This window comes from Frankliniella occidentalis, unplaced genomic scaffold (genome assembly GCF_000697945.3).
Source record: "Frankliniella occidentalis isolate FOCC.00 unplaced genomic scaffold, Focc_3.1 Scaffold230, whole genome shotgun sequence".
Taxonomy (NCBI): Eukaryota; Metazoa; Arthropoda; class Insecta; order Thysanoptera; family Thripidae; genus Frankliniella; species Frankliniella occidentalis.
In genome coordinates, this window is record NW_026267356.1 from 469210 (window position 1) to 484770 (window position 15561).

General features: G+C 53.7%; 4 protein-coding genes across 8 annotated transcripts in view; 3 read left to right on the plus strand and 1 right to left on the minus strand.

Moving 5' to 3' along the window:
- Window positions 1-971, plus strand: LOC113207496 (E3 ubiquitin-protein ligase RNF113A; the record flags this gene model as incomplete). The annotated part of the gene is given in 4 exon segments (XM_052272913.1): window positions 1-103; window positions 185-296; window positions 392-581; window positions 675-971. Coding segments are annotated over 4 exon segments (589 nt in total), but the record flags the coding sequence as incomplete, so codon positions are not given.
- LOC113207460 (uncharacterized) lies at window positions 972-2001 on the minus strand. The gene is made up of 3 exons (XM_026424041.2): window positions 1836-2001; window positions 1333-1601; window positions 972-1185 (listed from the first exon to the last, which is right to left on the minus strand). The coding sequence occupies exons 1-3, from the start codon at window positions 1986-1988 to the stop codon at window positions 972-974; spliced, it is 636 nt and encodes a 211-aa protein (XP_026279826.2). The 5' UTR covers window positions 1989-2001.
- A 1391-nt stretch (window positions 2002-3392) lies between these two features.
- LOC113207469 (lipase 3-like) lies at window positions 3393-10550 on the plus strand. 4 transcript variants are annotated; one of them, XM_026424054.2, is made up of 9 exons: window positions 3393-3664; window positions 5133-5447; window positions 6937-7171; window positions 7463-7577; window positions 8134-8380; window positions 8928-9086; window positions 9184-9268; window positions 9368-9507; window positions 10169-10550. In XM_026424054.2, exons 1-9 carry the CDS (start codon window positions 3656-3658, stop codon window positions 10340-10342), a joined length of 1479 nt encoding a protein of 492 aa, XP_026279839.1. In that variant the 5' UTR covers window positions 3393-3655; the 3' UTR covers window positions 10343-10550. The 4 variants fall into 4 exon arrangements, with proteins under 4 accessions (XP_026279839.1, XP_026279861.1, XP_026279854.1 ...); XM_026424076.2 differs by lacking the exon at window positions 3393-3664 and adding an exon at window positions 4252-4459; XM_026424069.2 differs by lacking the exon at window positions 3393-3664 and adding an exon at window positions 4252-4374.
- A 1127-nt stretch (window positions 10551-11677) lies between these two features.
- LOC113207934 (lipase 3-like) overlaps window positions 11678-15561 on the plus strand; it is a 7458-nt gene continuing 3574 nt past the window's right edge. Inside the window, exons 1-2 of one of the 2 annotated variants that reach the window (XM_026424710.2) lie at window positions 11678-11949; window positions 14722-14907. In XM_026424710.2, coding sequence (XP_026280495.1) covers window positions 14722-14907 — 186 coding nt within the window. In that variant the 5' untranslated portion in view covers window positions 11678-11949. Of the gene's footprint in view, window positions 11950-13966; window positions 14179-14721; window positions 14908-15561 lie in introns of those variants that run through there. The other variant, XM_026424701.2, reaches the window with a different exon arrangement.

A 15561-nucleotide genomic window follows, 5' to 3' on the forward strand; every position in this document is an offset into this window, starting at 1 on the left:
GCTTAAAGGCAAAGAAGATGATAAAATCTATCGGGGTATGCAAAACTATCAGCAGTTTTATGAAAAGAGAGACACTGCCCAGGGAAATGCTTCCAGCGGCATGGTAAGAAGCATCAAATCTAGCTCTGATGTAGGTAGATTAGTTTTTTGAAATCCTTTAACACACTTATTTCTTTCCGTGAAGGTGCGTAAAGGTCCTATCCGTGCTCCATCTAACTTGAGGTCAACAGTACGATGGGATTATCAACCAGATATTTGCAAAGATTACAAGGAGACTGGCTTTTGTGGTTTTGGAGGTAAGTGGAATCGGATATTCAAATAACATATGCACACAATTTCAGTATCAAATGATGCACAGCGGTAATTGATTTAAAATGTTTTGTCCCTACAGACAGCTGTAAGTTTTTGCATGATAGATCTGATTACAAGTTTGGGTGGCAGCTGGAAAGAGAAATGGCAGAAGGAACATATGGGGATGACGATGATGATCCACATAAGTATGAAATAGCTGATGACACAGATCACCTTCCTTTTAAGTGTTTTATTTGTCGTAAAACCTTCAAAGATCCTGTTATGACAAAGTAAGCAGGGTTCTTTTTTTAAAAAAAATTACCTCCTTATTAACTGTATTGTGTCCCAGTGCAAAAATTTATAAAACTGTTTATTGTTTGCAGGTGCAACCACTATTTTTGTGAGAAATGTGCTTTAGAAAATTATAAGAAATCAACGCGGTGCTACATTTGCAATGCCCAAACTAATGGTATGTTCAATCCTGCCAAGGAAATCATAGCAAGAATGAAAGGGGAGGAAGAGGAAGCTTCAGCAGGACCTCAGCAAGACTCAGACGACTCTGATTAATAGTTTTAATTATCTAATCTTAAGGTATGGCATTGGAAAATGGTACTGCCAAGGCCAAGTGCCATCTAATTCTTACTTGCTTTATATAAATAATAAACTAAAAATGTACAGTACTATTGAAAATTCTTGTATTCAAATAGCCTTGATCCTAACTTAGTGAAAACTTCAGCTCGAGGGTGGGGGCGTCTCCGGAACACGGCGAGCTCGCCCAAGAACACCAGCAGCGCAACGGCGTGGCCCAGCGCCAGCAGCTTCCATGACGGCTCCAGATTTTTCACTGCGAGAGCTACATTACGATGTGCGGGCCTCGTGCCCTCTGGAGTGAATCTGTCCGATGGGAGAAGCAGCATTGCCGAGCATTCATTGTACTCAATCATCTGCTTCAACTGCCATGTGCTTGTTGTTTGCTACCCGATGCTACCCCTGCTTAGAGGGACAGCGCATACTCTTGCCCTGCGCACAAGGCGTCCTCACCTGGATATCCAGAGCTCGATCAGCCCCGCGGCCATCATGCGGTTGACCAGCACTCTGACTGTCGGCGCGAGGACCGAACCCTTGCGGAGCACGATCCACGACGTTGGGGTGGTCGGGAGGCACTTTCCGACGGGCAGGATGTGGATCCCAGGGGCTGTCTTTTCTTCCCTTTTGGTTTTGAGGTGATAGTCGACAGTGCCACGCATTTGAAGGCTGATGGTCCGCCGACCGCGTGCCACCGTCTCGCTGATCGTAGTAATGGCGCTCTCCTGCCGAAAATACATGATGTCCATCACTATCCTTTTACACGTACAGTGCGGTGTGGAGTGGCCACTTTGTGGTCACGCCTTGTTAGATCATTGGTACGTACTACCAAAAATGAGCTCGGAACATTTTAACGGGACAAGTCAGGCTATGCCTGGTGGACGTGGACGGTGCGAAGAGGCAGGATGGCATATGGCCTAGCTTAAACCGTCCCTGCGCCTGCGGGCGGGGTGACGTACCTGGATCGTCGCACGCCGCAAAACATTGCTCATGACGGTGTCTCTTGTATGATCGCAGCCGACCTTCAGATCGTCCCAGGTGACTTGATGGAGCTCAACACCCAGGCCCAGCTCCATGGCCTCCCCCAGTGTGTTGATGTCTGCGTTCCTCATCGGCTTGAGGAGGCGGCCCTTGGCGAGGGCGAGGAAGCTCGTCGACACGACGAGCGTAAACATGAACCATGGGAACAAAAAGAGGCGCAGCGCGCTGAGCCGCGGCACGCGCCCGGCGCAGGGCACGCCGAGGAGGGAGCACAGCGTGAAGCCGACGGCGAACTCGAACCGCGACAAGCGTCCCCCGCGGCCGCGGGAGCGGGACGCCAGCAGCCACACCGTCACGGAGCTGGCGGCCGCGGTCGCCACCAGCGCGGCCCACAGCTCCGGCTGGAAGGGGCGGGTCAGCTCTTGCAGCGGGGACAGCTCACGGCCCAGTCCGGAGGGCACGATCCACACCGCATCGTTCATGTGGCCCGTCATGATGATCTCGGCGCCTCGGCTCCGCGACGGCTTCGAGAGGAAGTACGCCACGGCCACGTCCGCGCGCCCCGCCCGCAGGTCCTCGAACATGCCGATCGCCGTGCCGTTCCTGTAGAAGGTGCCGTAGGGCACACCGTCGCACGCGGACTGCAGACAGTACGGCTCCCGCATATCCACGTGCTGCCCGATCTCGCTGAGCATCTCGATGGTGAGGCCGGTGGCCCAGCTCTCTGCGGCACGGCGGCGCAGGTGCCTGCTGGCGAGTGGAGGCGGGGAGGCGTGCACGCTCGCGCACTGGCAGACCCCTGGAGGCGGGACCTCTATCCCGCGGTCCCCGCGCCACCCTCGGCTCGGGTCCTGCGTCCCCACGACCACGGCCAGGGGTTGGTGCTCCGCGTTGACCACCAGCGGGCAGCTCCCCAGGCGCACGCGCTCGTTGCGGGGGAAGAGCGCCCGCCCGCTGCCCAGCCAGCCCCCCGCGTCCCACTGGTCCAGCAGCAGGGCGGCGGGCGCGGCGTGGCAGCGGGAGAAGGGCTCGAAGGAGTAGGCCGACACCCGGTCCGCGCCGGCCACGAGCACCAGGGCGTTGACGAGCTGCCGGCCCCAGAGCGCGCCCACGGCCGCGTCGGCTGCGTCGGCTGCGCCCTGCGGGCTGTGCTCCGGGGCGGTCACCACGATGACGGGCGTGCGCGAGTCCATGGGCAGCACGGCCAGCAGCGCCGCGCCCGCACCTTCGTTCCTGCGACGCGTTTGCCGTGCTGCTCAGTCAACTGCAGCGTGTGTGACACGAGCGAGGGCTCGTCTGCGCGTCCCGCAGCACGACGACGACGACAGCCTTACCTCAGGTCCACGACGTAGAGGTCGGTGAGGTAGTTGTAGGCGGGGAGGCCGTCGGGGAACGTCTCCCCCGCCCTCCACGCCACCGCCCCGGCGAGGGACATCCCCCGCTGCGGCACGCCCACCATCCCGCGCAGCTCCGCGGACAGCTCCGAGCCGCCCAGCACCGTCACCTGCCGACACGACTCAAAGTAGCTCCGCTGCAAGGCCGCGATGCAGCCCGCCACCTGGGACACGGGCTGCGACGTGGAGGACAGCGCCGCGGACAGCAGGACGGTGACCTCGAGGAAGTCTTTCATCGCCCTCATCGTGGCGGGCCGGCTATACGCGGCGGACGACACGCGCGCGCCCTCGCGTGCGGCGGGCGTTTTGGCGGTGGACTTCGCCTGATGCGAGCGAGCTAATGGCCATCCTTTCAGTCCAGGCGCGGAAGCGTCCGGGGTGTCTGAGGTGACGGCGCAAGATCAATGATCGGGGTAAGTAGTTTGTCTGACTTTTCCTTCTTCCCTCCCCACCCTTTAATCGCTCCACGCACTCTTGCCGAGCCTCCGCGGACACGCGATGGATAATTTGTTCACATTGTCATGACTTTGTCGCGCGCAGAAAGGTGCGAGGTCCCAAAGTCGTGACACGAAACTTTCGGGTAGTTGCACACTGTTAAAAATTCTGTAAGGAAGTATACAGTTTGCCTACAGTACGCCCTGTTTATTTTGTCTAAGATATGGGCCGTGCTTCGGTGTCTAAGTCAAGTGCTGTACTGACTAATAATACGGTTTGCGAAGTTACAGTACATCCTGTACGGAGTTGACCGTAATCCAAAATTACAGTCGCTGACGAGGTAACAAATTGACAGGGCGCACTGTAGACAATTTTATCAGCAGTAAAAAGCGGCGTTCTCATTGAAGGTATTTAGAGCTGACCATGACGGACGTTGACGCGTTTCTCATCATCACCGCGTGTTGTGTTTAGACCCTACCACCTCCACTCAACCAAGGTGGACTCGACTAAGGTTACCTGGAGCTACGTCACCGGCTTTGGGAGGGGGTATCTCGTGGACTGCGTTTTGCTCTGAGCGTTCCCGCGTACAGGCCAGTGCTCAGGTGGTGGCGATTCTGGTCGGTTGTGGCATATTTGTTACGTGTCTTGTGCTGCGCTGCAGTCTGGCCTCAAGTTTCTTCGTAAGCCTGTGAGCGCGTCCCCGCCGATCTAGTCACCTGGTCTCTGTAGTCATTTCCGACTCCAAACCGGGGAGGGGTAGAACTGAGGCTGAGGTGACGGCAAAAAGAAAAGTACCAGGGGGCTGACTGACTCACGCCGTGCACTTTTGTAGTTATACTGTACCGCATTCACGCGTGCGGGCGGGTTGCCTAATCGCACGGAGCCGCAAGGAGCCGTGGGCAGCGACGATAGGCAAGCCCGCCCGCACCAGTGCATGCGGTACAGTATACCCACGAAAGTGGGCTGCGTGAGTCAGCCACCTGGTATATTCAGCACGTGGTCCCTAGGTAGTAATACATTCAGGTTCCCTCCACGTGCACGCAATGTGACCTTATATTTTGACCGTATTTCGTCTTGGGTGATGTCGATGCCGAGCACCTAAGCTAAGCGTTTGTTTGACGCCCAACGTTATCTTGTTTAGTGAACGTGAAGGTGTGGGGCCAAGGCTAAGACGGCCGCCGAGGAACGAGCAAAATTTTTCAGAATGTTCTCCGAAGAGGCTCAATAGAAAATTGCGAAAAAGTCGCAAAATCGATGTAGCATTTATATGCGACTACTAGATTACGGCCAGTCGACTGTTTGTTTGACTTGGCGACGCCCACCTCCGTTGTTTTCCTATGCTAATTCGCAATCAGCCTAGTACCTCATTATGCACGTGGGCGCCGTGCACTGCGTTGGACTCCAGTGTGTACTTCCGCGTGTCATAAGCCGCCCGACCTGTTCCAGAGTGAGATCTCATTGTGGCACCAGCACTACGCTGCTGCGGACGCCTGCGAGCTAGGCCGCCCGCACCGCGTCGTCCTGTCCACCCTGTGCCTGGCAATGCACCCGGTGGAGATGGCGGCCGTGGCGGGGGTCCTGCTGGTCTCGGCCGTGCTGAACGCCGTCCTGGCCGTGGCCTACGAGTCCGTGGACACCGTGCCGGACTACGCCTCGTTCGGCCCGCTGTGGTCCGCCTACGTCCTCTCCAGCGACGGGACTCCCCGCATCGACTTGAGCGCGTGGCGCCGGGACTTCAACCCTCTGCTGGACCTGGACCCGGTGAGAGCGCGGTGGAGAAACTATTCAAAAACCTGCTACTTCGAAAATCCCCATCAAAGGTACCTGGTTTAGGGTAACCTAAGACCCCTATGACCTAGGGTTGGTCGATTCGATTCCGATTCGAATCGAAAATCGATTCCCCGCGTCGATTTTCGATTCGAATCGGAATCGATTACGCGCATCACGAGAATCGAAAGAATCGATTCTCAGCGTCGATTTTCGATTCTTAAAAATTTGCCTGATTTTGAATCTCCGCGCGCCTCTTGGGCCAGCCAAGTGCGCCGCAGGCCCCATCTTGGCTTGCCTATTTCATTATGAGGCGTTGGTGGGTAACATTCCTGATGGCAAATCGGTAAATTCGATGTCGTTGGTCTTTGGCCGGTCGCTCTGCGACGCCGGTAACCCACCGTGCAAAGGCGTTTCAGAATTGGAGAGCGATGCACGGGTGTCTGCCGCATGCCGCAGCGGCGGCGCGCGGCGCATGTGAGTCATATTTATATTAAATGTTCGCTGGGGGGTCCTCCTTCAAAGTGCCTGTGATCGATGACTGAAAGAATTATCGTTTGCCGTAGCGAGTGACGTCAAGTCGCCAAGAGGACTTAGGCCCTTCGGAACGACGAGCAAGTATTTTCGATTTTCTTTCGCAGAATTGTTGCCGAGGCCGAGGGTACCATACATCAGCCCCAATCGCGGGGGTCACTTGTATACGCCGGGAACCAACCAAAAATTTGACATTTTAGCTATACTGGAAAGAGGAACTGGTCCACGTCCAACGTTTGAAATTAGTGTGCTAGAGTCAGATCGGGGTCGGAGGACCTTCCCGCCGGACACATTCACATGCATGTAGCGCTGTTTGGAGAATGTTCGTATTCTATATTGACTCTTAAATGCAATAATTCTTACTTTTAATCAGGGCAAGGAGCCACATTAATATTCTTCATAATAAACGATTTTGCATCATTTCATTGCTAATCACTTTCACACTCAAACTATTGCCTTTCTACGCATAGACAAAAATATCGAGAATCGAATCGAAAATCGATTCTTAAGGGGAGAAAATCGATTTTTGAAAGAATCGATTCTTTGGTTTCGATTCCAGAATCGACGAATCGAAAATCGAGTCTTACTGAAAATGTACCAACCCTACTATGACCACTTGGCGACCGGGATCGCCTCACTTGGCTGCGGGGCTTGGGATTGAAGTCTCCTTGTCGGCCCTTCCCAGGCCCAGGCACATTGTCAAAATCGATCGAGGTACCATACTTTGGAATCACGCCTAAAAGGCAGTCCTTCCAGTCTCCTCCAGGCGAGCAAAGACGGCTCAGACGCGCCAGGTTCCAGGTTCCTTCCTTGTGAACGGCCTGATTCAGACACTGTGTAGTGCGACGGGGTGGGGGGGCCATTATGTCCCTATTATGGGGCACTTAAACTCGTTTTGCTAATTTCGAGGATACCAAGTTGAAAATAATAAAAAATCTTTGACATGGAGGTGGAACTCTCCCGGTACTGGGGCTACAACGCAGAGCTGCACCACGTGACCACGGACGACGGCTACATCCTGGGCATCCACCGCATCACGGGACCTTCGAGGGGCGCAAGAACCTCGGAATCTGGCAATGAGCTGGGCAGGGGCAGGGGGCAACAGAGACCCGTAGTGATCATGGCGCACCCCCTTCTGCCCTGCTCCGCCGAGTGGATCGTCCTCGGCCCCGGCAAGGCGTTAGGTGAGCAAAGCCCGCCGGCAAAACAAGTCTTATTGGTAATCCAGGCCAACAACATTTCGTGTTCACCAGTAACAATTTTTACCGTTACTCAACAGCAGTTTACCGTTTTGAACGAAAACAACTTTGTTGTTACTCAAGAACTGTTTCATCTCAAAAATGTATTGTTTTGCTACAGTTATTATTTACAGTGTATACTCACTCGCCATTATTCTTATTCCTTACACTATGATACCCTACTATTAACCAGGAATATCAGTCTAATATTACGTTGTAATTTTTAACCCGGAACAGCGTACCTCCTGGCCGATGAGGGTTTCGACGTGTGGCTCTTCAACGCGCGGGGCAACACGTACTCACTGAACCACACGACGCTCGACACCAAGTCTGCCGCTTTCTGGGACTTTTCGTGAGTATCGGACATTCGAAACCGATTGCGTGGTAATTCCACATCTGTCGTAAATGATGATTGATCGAAACGATTGCATCATAATTCGCATCCTCAAACCGGTTTTTCTGCGAGAATATGTAACACTGTGAATAACTGTCTCCGCAAATTTACGGCATTTTTCATAACTTTGATTTACAAGTAAAGTTGTTCACTGCTCAGTCACGTTCATAAAGTCACAAAGGCACTTGTAAATTTACAAATACAATCGAAATGTACAATTTGCTCGTCAAAGGAAGATAATTTGGTTCATAATCTTATTTTTTTTCGTAATTTGGCGCGAATTTGTATTTTTACGAAATGACCTTGCAACCGCCGCGAGATTTGCCCTAAAAAAAGCATTCCGGCAGCCCTTGCGTTTATTTCACATCCCAAACATACATTAGTTTTTCATCTTTTTACTGGCGAAAAATTTTGATTTGGAAGATCTCCCTGACCGACTTATTCCACCCGGACCCGGAACCGGTTCGGAACGTCATCTGGGCTCGCCTGTCAATCAGCTCTTATTTTGTTGTAGGTTCCATGAGCACGGGACGCAGGACCTACCGGCCCTCATCCAGTACGCGATGCGCGAGACGGGCGAGCGGCGGGTGCAGTACGTGGGCTTCTCCATGGGCACCACCATGATGTTCGTCATGGCCGCGGAGCGCCCGGACGTGGCCAGGCACGTGCAGCTCTTCACCGGCTTCGGCCCCGTCATGCACGTCATGAACGTCCGATCGGCCCTCTTCCGCCTCGTGCTCCAGACCAACCCGACGCGCATGGTAGGTCGCCGCCTTTGGTCCATGGCGAGGAGGCTGTGATTGGTTAAGGGGTCATCCAGAGGGAATGTTCGTAGCTGGACGTTAAAAAGTACACCCGTTTCTCTCATATTCATTCGGCAAATTACGGGGAGCTCGGCGCCTGCGAGACTCGGGTTAGGCCGCCCCGCAGTACACGCGTGCACTGCGGGCGAGATGTTGCCTACCCACCAGGCGCTATGAGAGCTTGCCGGAGGCTGAACGTGGCAGGCCCCATACGGCGGCGAATGACGGACGTACTTTCTGGATGGTACTTTAGGATCGAAGCTGCTGGGTTTCGCCTGGGCATGCCAGCTTTCATTAGCGCCTGATGGGTAGGCAATGTCTCGCCTGCAGTGCATTCGTGTACTGCGGGGCGGCCTACTCTGAATCTCACAGGGGCGCCGAGCGTCCCGTCTGTATATTTACCGAATTAATCCGAGAGAAAAACGGATTCAAATTCTCTGGGTGGTCAGTCTTTGCGACTGAAAGTGTTTGACCGCTGATTTCGACATGAGTATTTTGTCTACAGCGGAACGCCGCCGCGCACGGTGTGTATTGGCTCCTGCCCACCTCAGCGGCGATCCGCACGGCCGGCGAGATCTTCTGTTCGGACGGCAGCCCGACGCAGCCGCTGTGCGTGCTGCTCATCAACGCGATGAGCGGCCGTAACGACAAGCAGAGTAACCCGGTAAGGAAAACAGTCAGACTCCTCAGGGTTTTTTTATTTTTATTGTTTTACCTGTATGAATGTCGCGGTTAAATTGTTTTGCAATGACCTACTCCAGTCCCTGTTACCGTACGCAATTTCTCGGACGCCGGCTGGAACGTCGTACAAAAACATTGGCCACTACGGACAGTCCCATGTACAAGGTGGGCTGCCAACGGAGCAGTCGCTCGCAAACGCATCCGTCACTCCAGACGCGCAGCTGTATGGAGACTCGTTTCCCTTTCGTTTGTTTTCGTCCACAGGCTTCCAGCAGTACGATTACGGGACGGCCGAGAACCTCGCACGGTACGGCCAGGAGAGGCCACCCAGGTACAACGTGAGCAACATCGTCGTCCCCTCCAGACTGTACTACGGGATGAACGATCTGCTGGCGGTTCCACGGGTGAGCAGAACAGCCGGCCTTTTTGCGCTCACTGAATGAACCGAGGGAACACGTGGCACTCATTGACCCGATTCCAGAAAAATTTACGTTGTTGTCTTGTGTTTTTCGCATAATAACGTTGCTGTATTTTATTTATTGGGTGAGTGGATGACAGATGACCGACATCATCATCAAGGTCGGCCGTGTTATTGCGTCAAGTAGCTAATGATGGACTTGAAACGCGCTGATTACGACTCCCGGTTCCACACAACAAATAGCGCAACATGTTATGCGAAAAATAAAGCATTTTACGTGCTTTATTCTAGAGTTTTTTGGTTCGCTGTTGTCAACACGTATCGATACTGGGTGTTTCTTCCAATGCGCTCCAGCGTGTTGCATACTCGCGACGGTCGCAGGGTCGGTCGCGGGGGCCATGGCGCCATTACACCGTGGCACCTGCTTGCGGGCGAAGTGGCAAGCTCGCACCCGCTAAACTGAAGCGCATACAAAACAAAACAAAAACTAACGAGACTGTTTCTTCAGTACAACAACCGAGTCACAAACTTTTGCATTCTTTACTTTAAAATCACTTATTTGTGTAGTCAAATTAACTGGCCATTTTTCGTCAGATCACGATATAATGTCCAACAGTGCACAGTTTTTTAATCAATCGACGTCACAGGACGTGGAGCCCCTGTGTGCCGCACTGCCAAACGTGTTGAGCTGCGATGCCGTGGCAGACCCACTCTGGACGCACTTGAACTTCGTCTGGAGCAAGGAGGCACCCGAGCTCGTCTACAAGAGAGCCATCGCCGACATGAAGGAAGCCGTGTTGTCGACCAACGGGTACAGTTAACAAGACGCGTGGAGGGAGGGTGGCTGGAGACCATAGCAGAAGGCTATGCAGGAATGACTTGGGCTGTCCACCGCATTTTAAATCTGTGATAATTTTTATAATAAGGCTCTTTATTTTGCCTCGAGCGTACACCGGCGTGCGATATAAGATTTGTGTTTGTGTTCTGTGATATTTTTAATAATAAAGTTTTTTCAACAACCTTCTTGTACATGTTTGTTTTGTTTTTTCTTTTTTTTTTGGGGGGGGGGTGTTCTTTTTGCAGTCGTTTTCTTCAGACTTGCGCCTATAGGGACCGGCCTAGGGCTTAAATTTACCCTCGCCACGCCGCTCGTTCATGCGAGCCGCAATCTTTCCCTACTTGACCAGAAAAAAAGCAAATGTTGCGCGGGATACCAGCGGCAAACACTTATGGACGCAGGTGCGCCCGCGCAGGTGTCGCTTTGATAACCAGCGGATGAGCGATAGGATCGCACCACCTGCAGACCGGCGGACCGGCGACGTATTATGACACCAATTTAGCGCGGTCATTTCAAAGATGTTGTGGCGACCGCTGGTCCCCTGCTCCGTACTATCGCTATACAGAAGCAATTGAACCCTTTCGGATTGGACTTGGAATATATATCGCCATCACAGGGGTGTCATGTCGTTGCGCTATTGGTGAGCGGGGTTCAACGGCCAGCCGTCTGCTGGGTGTAGAATCAGCACTTTGTTAATTCTGGGTGGAAACGATGTGACCACCTTCCTTAAACTGCGCCTGGATAACTAATCATTTTAGGTGCAACATAGCTACATGATCATTCGCTGAGCTACTGCAGCCCTACTATTTTCTTTTCGTGTTAAGTTAGTATCGAAAGGGAGAGTTTGAGATTAAAGTCGCATAAGTAGTGTTGTTGTCCAGACGGAAGGAGGAAGGCTGAAGTCCCAGTACAGCTCCACAGACTACAGCTACACGCGGAAGGTACCCCTTCTCCCGCCTCCTCCTCCTCCATTTGACATTTGTACTACACGTGGCCCCAGCGCCCAGCGTCAAGTCGCCTTATGACTGCCCCTCTGTTATCCGCATCACTACTCTTTGAACACTGCAGTCTGCTCTGGACTCGTATGTCAGCCGCGGTGACAGCGTTATAATCAGCGGTGACGGGCGTGAGAGCGGCTCTCGAAAAGTAGCAAGTTGGCCCTCCCCTCCCCAACCCTCCCCACCGTGCACACTCACGCAATCGTCTGATGCGAACACCAGATGCACTCTCGCCCCTTCCTCCCCCTCCCTCTCACGGGGTGATTAAGTCGCCGCCCCCGTGGTGGACAGAGGCCCCAGGTGTGAAGGTATAGGTGGAGGGGGGCATGTCGTCAATATAGTCGTGGCGTGATGCCGCCGGGGCGCCGATTGACAGCGGTCCGCAACCACTTGCTGCTGCCGTTGAGCTGTTCGCAGTTAGTCTTCGGAGCCTAGCCGCGCGCGCGCCCTTCCCCACGAAGTGCTCTCCTCCGACCCCTCTCCGGCCCGGCTGCTGCTCCGGCTCCCGTCACTAGCTCCTCTCAGCCGATAGCGCGCCGAAGTTGTCCCAGCTGTGCACACAGAGGCCGTGATCATCTCTGGACACATCACGGTAAACGTCCTGTGTTATTTTTACCATGTGTGTGTGTCTGTATGTACACCCAGAAAAGCCTAAACTTGATCCAAGTGCATTTTACTTGATACAAGCGCCAAATGCACTTGAATTGATCGAGCCCGGTTGGAACTTGAAGTAAGCATTCTAGATTGAAATAATCTTGTAAGGCGAAGTTAATAAGAACGCCAGCCCTCGGGTCAACACCGCATGGTGCTTGATATTTCAGAAATGATTTTAAGAACATAGAGCTCGAAGAATTTGAGGTCCGAATGGTAGCGATTCTAGAAACCGCATTGACTCGTGCCGGGGTGGATTAACTCGTGCTGAGAACTTCCACACCGACGCAAGTGCAAAAATAGTTTGAGATTGACGCATGTGAGCCGAAAGTGGCCTCGCGAGTCGTCAAGTCAAGTCACGTTGGGGTTGAGGGCAGGCTGTTAAATAAACAATGATACGGGTAGGTCCTAGCGGTTTTTTCACTTAACATGACCCCCCCAAAGTCGACCCTTGCGAACTCGGTAGTACCACCCGCAAGGCTGAGCGACACTCCAGTCAGGCTGTAGGGCATATGTGCCATAAAATTCCAAGATGGCGGAGGACGATTTTTGTCAACTATCAGTTTTTTCTATTTATTTCGTCCCTGAGTGAGATTTGTTAGTGGGGTTTTAACTGGGTGAGTTCCTAGACGCCTCTTTACACCCCTCCTGTACCGTCGACGACTCCTGTAGATGTCGTTACGGCGCAAGTAACGTTTAAACCTACCTCTTAGCTATCGAGCCCCACTGACCTCAATTCAAGGCCACCATAAATCAAGTAAATTGCTGTACTTGAAACAAGAACACGCTTTTTTGGGTGTACGCCGTGGACTGCATGATGTGTTCTCCCAAACCGTATCGGCACTACAAACCTTAGAGCCAGAGCCCAGGAGTCAGTATTCTCGCTTTTACGAGATTATGAGCATTTGAATGCAAGCGTCCAGCTCTTTTGGAAGAGAGACATTTTTCCATGCTCCATATCGGTCGAAAATTTGGGACTTCACTTCAATAGTTTAAAAAAAACAACAACTCCTGTTTGGAGTCTTTTTATCTATCGAGTAAATGGATGCATGACTCAAATATGAGGATATTGATATTCGCGTCGATTAGTCGAGAAAATGCTCTTGGCTCATCGCTTTATCGCTCTGACATGAAACGACCTCTTTCTAGGATTGACTCTAGGAAGTTTCATATTCTTGGTAGATAACCCTGAAATCCCCTTCGCATATTATATTCTTGACTCTTTTAAGTGTTCGGTAATTGCAAAATTGACAGCTGAACACTCGTATTTAACATGACAGTGTTATCTGTTGAACACAACATCCCATAAAGATAATGCGCCCGACAAACAGACAAGTTAAACACATACAAGAGTGCGCGACAATGTAGTTGAACGCAGGTGTTTGACCGGTTAAACTCTTGGTGCGCCAGTGTGTGGTAAGTATCTTTCGAACGGAGTGTCATTATTGGAAAATGGGGGGGGGGGCTGGAGCACCTGCAAGGTATGCAGTCCCGCCGCGCATTGATGTCCTGCCCGGCAGCCTGTCGTCCGGCCCGCGTCCTCTCCCGCCTCCGAGTCTGTCACGCCCCCCCCCCCCCCCCCCCCCTCTCACATCGAGCGCGAACTCTCCCGCGATCGCGAGCAGAGTGAGTCTCGGTGATGCTGTGATGAACGGACTCTTATCGCCGAGGGACATGACCTGGCCGACTCGCCGTTGCCCATTTTCACGAAGAAAAAATAAAAAATGACATTAAGCCTTATTCGATATTCTCCCCGTTTCCCTGATCGGTGATGATATGCGCTGGACGGATCGGGTAGTACGGTACGTGGCAAACGGAAGCGTTAGTCTGCAACGCACAATAAATGAAATAAATGATCGTCGTTGCGCGCGGTCCGGCTGGTTCATTCACTTACGGTATTCTGACTGCAGGCGTGGCGTGGCGTGGCTTGCCAGAGCTGCCCGGCTCCTCTGACCGCCGGACCGCCGCCGCTCGGCGGGCTGATCGTGGGCGCTCGCTGTTGTGCTCGAGGGAGAGCGGCTCAGTCTGCGGCCGGCCAGTGAGCACTGCGGCCGTGCCGAGTTGTTGTTGTTTGTCCTGTCCCTCCGCGTCCTCCAGCCCCAGGCCTCGCGACACCATGGAGGACTACCTCCTGCTCGCCCTCCTTGTCCTCATCGCCACGTTCGTCTGGGTGGGTGTCGCTTTGCTGCGATGCATGCAGGGGACGGGAAAAGTACGGCCCTTTTTGTCGATGCGGTTCAATGCGTAAAAAAAGGGGGGCGGGACCCAAAGTACACACAGGGGAGTTCCTTGCCTACATAATCGGCACGGTAAAGTTTATCAGTTTTTCACCGACCGCATAGTGTGGGTTTTCCTCGCGTTCGTTATATTTTGATCGTCGGGTGAGCCCGCCCCGCGTGTCTCGGTGGGGTGCGCACCGTTTGCACTCGGTTTGCAGCCCGCGCGGCCCCCACCGACCGGGACAGTCGCGCAGGATCCGCAGTCTTGTCCATGGTGCGCGCCAGGAGGCCCTGGTAGATAAGGTCGCGGGTCCGCACAGGTGCGCAGCACGTGCAGCCTCGGGGCGCTATCGCACATGTGAAGGCAAGGCTGCCGCTGCCGGCGGCGCGGCGCCGCCGTCTTGGCGCGATGTTTGAATACGTCGCGCGCGTGCCAATGACCCCTCGCGGGCGCGACTCTCTCCTCATGGCTCCGTGTGACGTTCACCTCGCAGATGGCCGGCGTGGTGCGGGCCCTGCTGGCCGCGGTGGTGCTCGGCGCCGCCCTCACGATGGCCGTCGACCCCAAGGCGGACTACTCCTCGGACGGCGGCCTGCTGCTGTCCGCCTACCTCTTCTCTCGCAGCTCGGACCTCAACGCCTGGCACCGAGGCTTCAACCCCCTGCTGGATCTCGACCCAGTAAGTACAAGAAATTTCGCCAGGGGAATCTTCTAGAGAATTTCACTTCCCCCTCATTGTCGATTTTCGAGTGGAATCTCTACCCTGAAACAGACACATATCTAGTATCGACCCAGTCGCCTTGATTCGACTTTTCATTGGGTTTTCTTTCGGCGAAAGACTACGATCAGTCTTGACCCCTTCGAATCGAAGCGCGATCTTTTTTTTAAAAATGCACTCTATTATCTACTTCGCCACGGACTTTGCGTGTCGCCTCGAAATTCGGCTGCGCGTTATTATCGCGAGGAAGGCCCAAGGACCCCGGGGGGGGGGGGGGGGAGGCTGCACGGGGACAGCGGGGAACGAAGGGTGGCGTGGTAACCATGCGTTATTTGGCGACGAAAATATGCTTCATTGCTGACCAGATAGAGTAAGGCGGGAGGCGCGTGTGTGGGCCAGGTCAGGGCCGCGTAGCGGAGCTGTCGCACCAATTTGTGCCTTGCATATGGGCGTATTTTGACTGCATTATTCGATTGATTCTGAATGAGATCACGCGGGTCGAAAAATCGCCTCGTTCGTATCGCCGCTGCATATCTCATCATGAAGCGCAGAGCGCAGCAATCTCAGAAGACCCGCCGTCGTCGCACGCCCTGCAGCTGCAGCCCACCCCGCGCC

Coding starts and splice junctions, on each gene's coding strand:
- LOC113207469 (XM_026424054.2), top strand. Junction 7,578..8,133: donor GCCGCTTTCTGGGACTTTTC/GTGAGTATCGGA, acceptor ATTTTGTTGTAG/GTTCCATGAGCACGGGACGC. Junction 9,269..9,367: donor CGGACAGTCCCATGTACAAG/GTGGGCTGCCAA, acceptor TTTCGTCCACAG/GCTTCCAGCAGTACGATTAC.
- LOC113207460 (XM_026424041.2), bottom strand. CDS start 1,988: ATGAGGAACGCAGACATCAACACACTGGGGGAGGCCATGGAGCTGGGC. Junction 1,602..1,835: donor TGCGGCGTGCGACGATCCAG/GTACGTCACCCC, acceptor TATTTTCGGCAG/GAGAGCGCCATTACTACGAT. Junction 1,186..1,332: donor ATCGAGCTCTGGATATCCAG/GTGAGGACGCCT, acceptor CCCATCGGACAG/ATTCACTCCAGAGGGCACGA.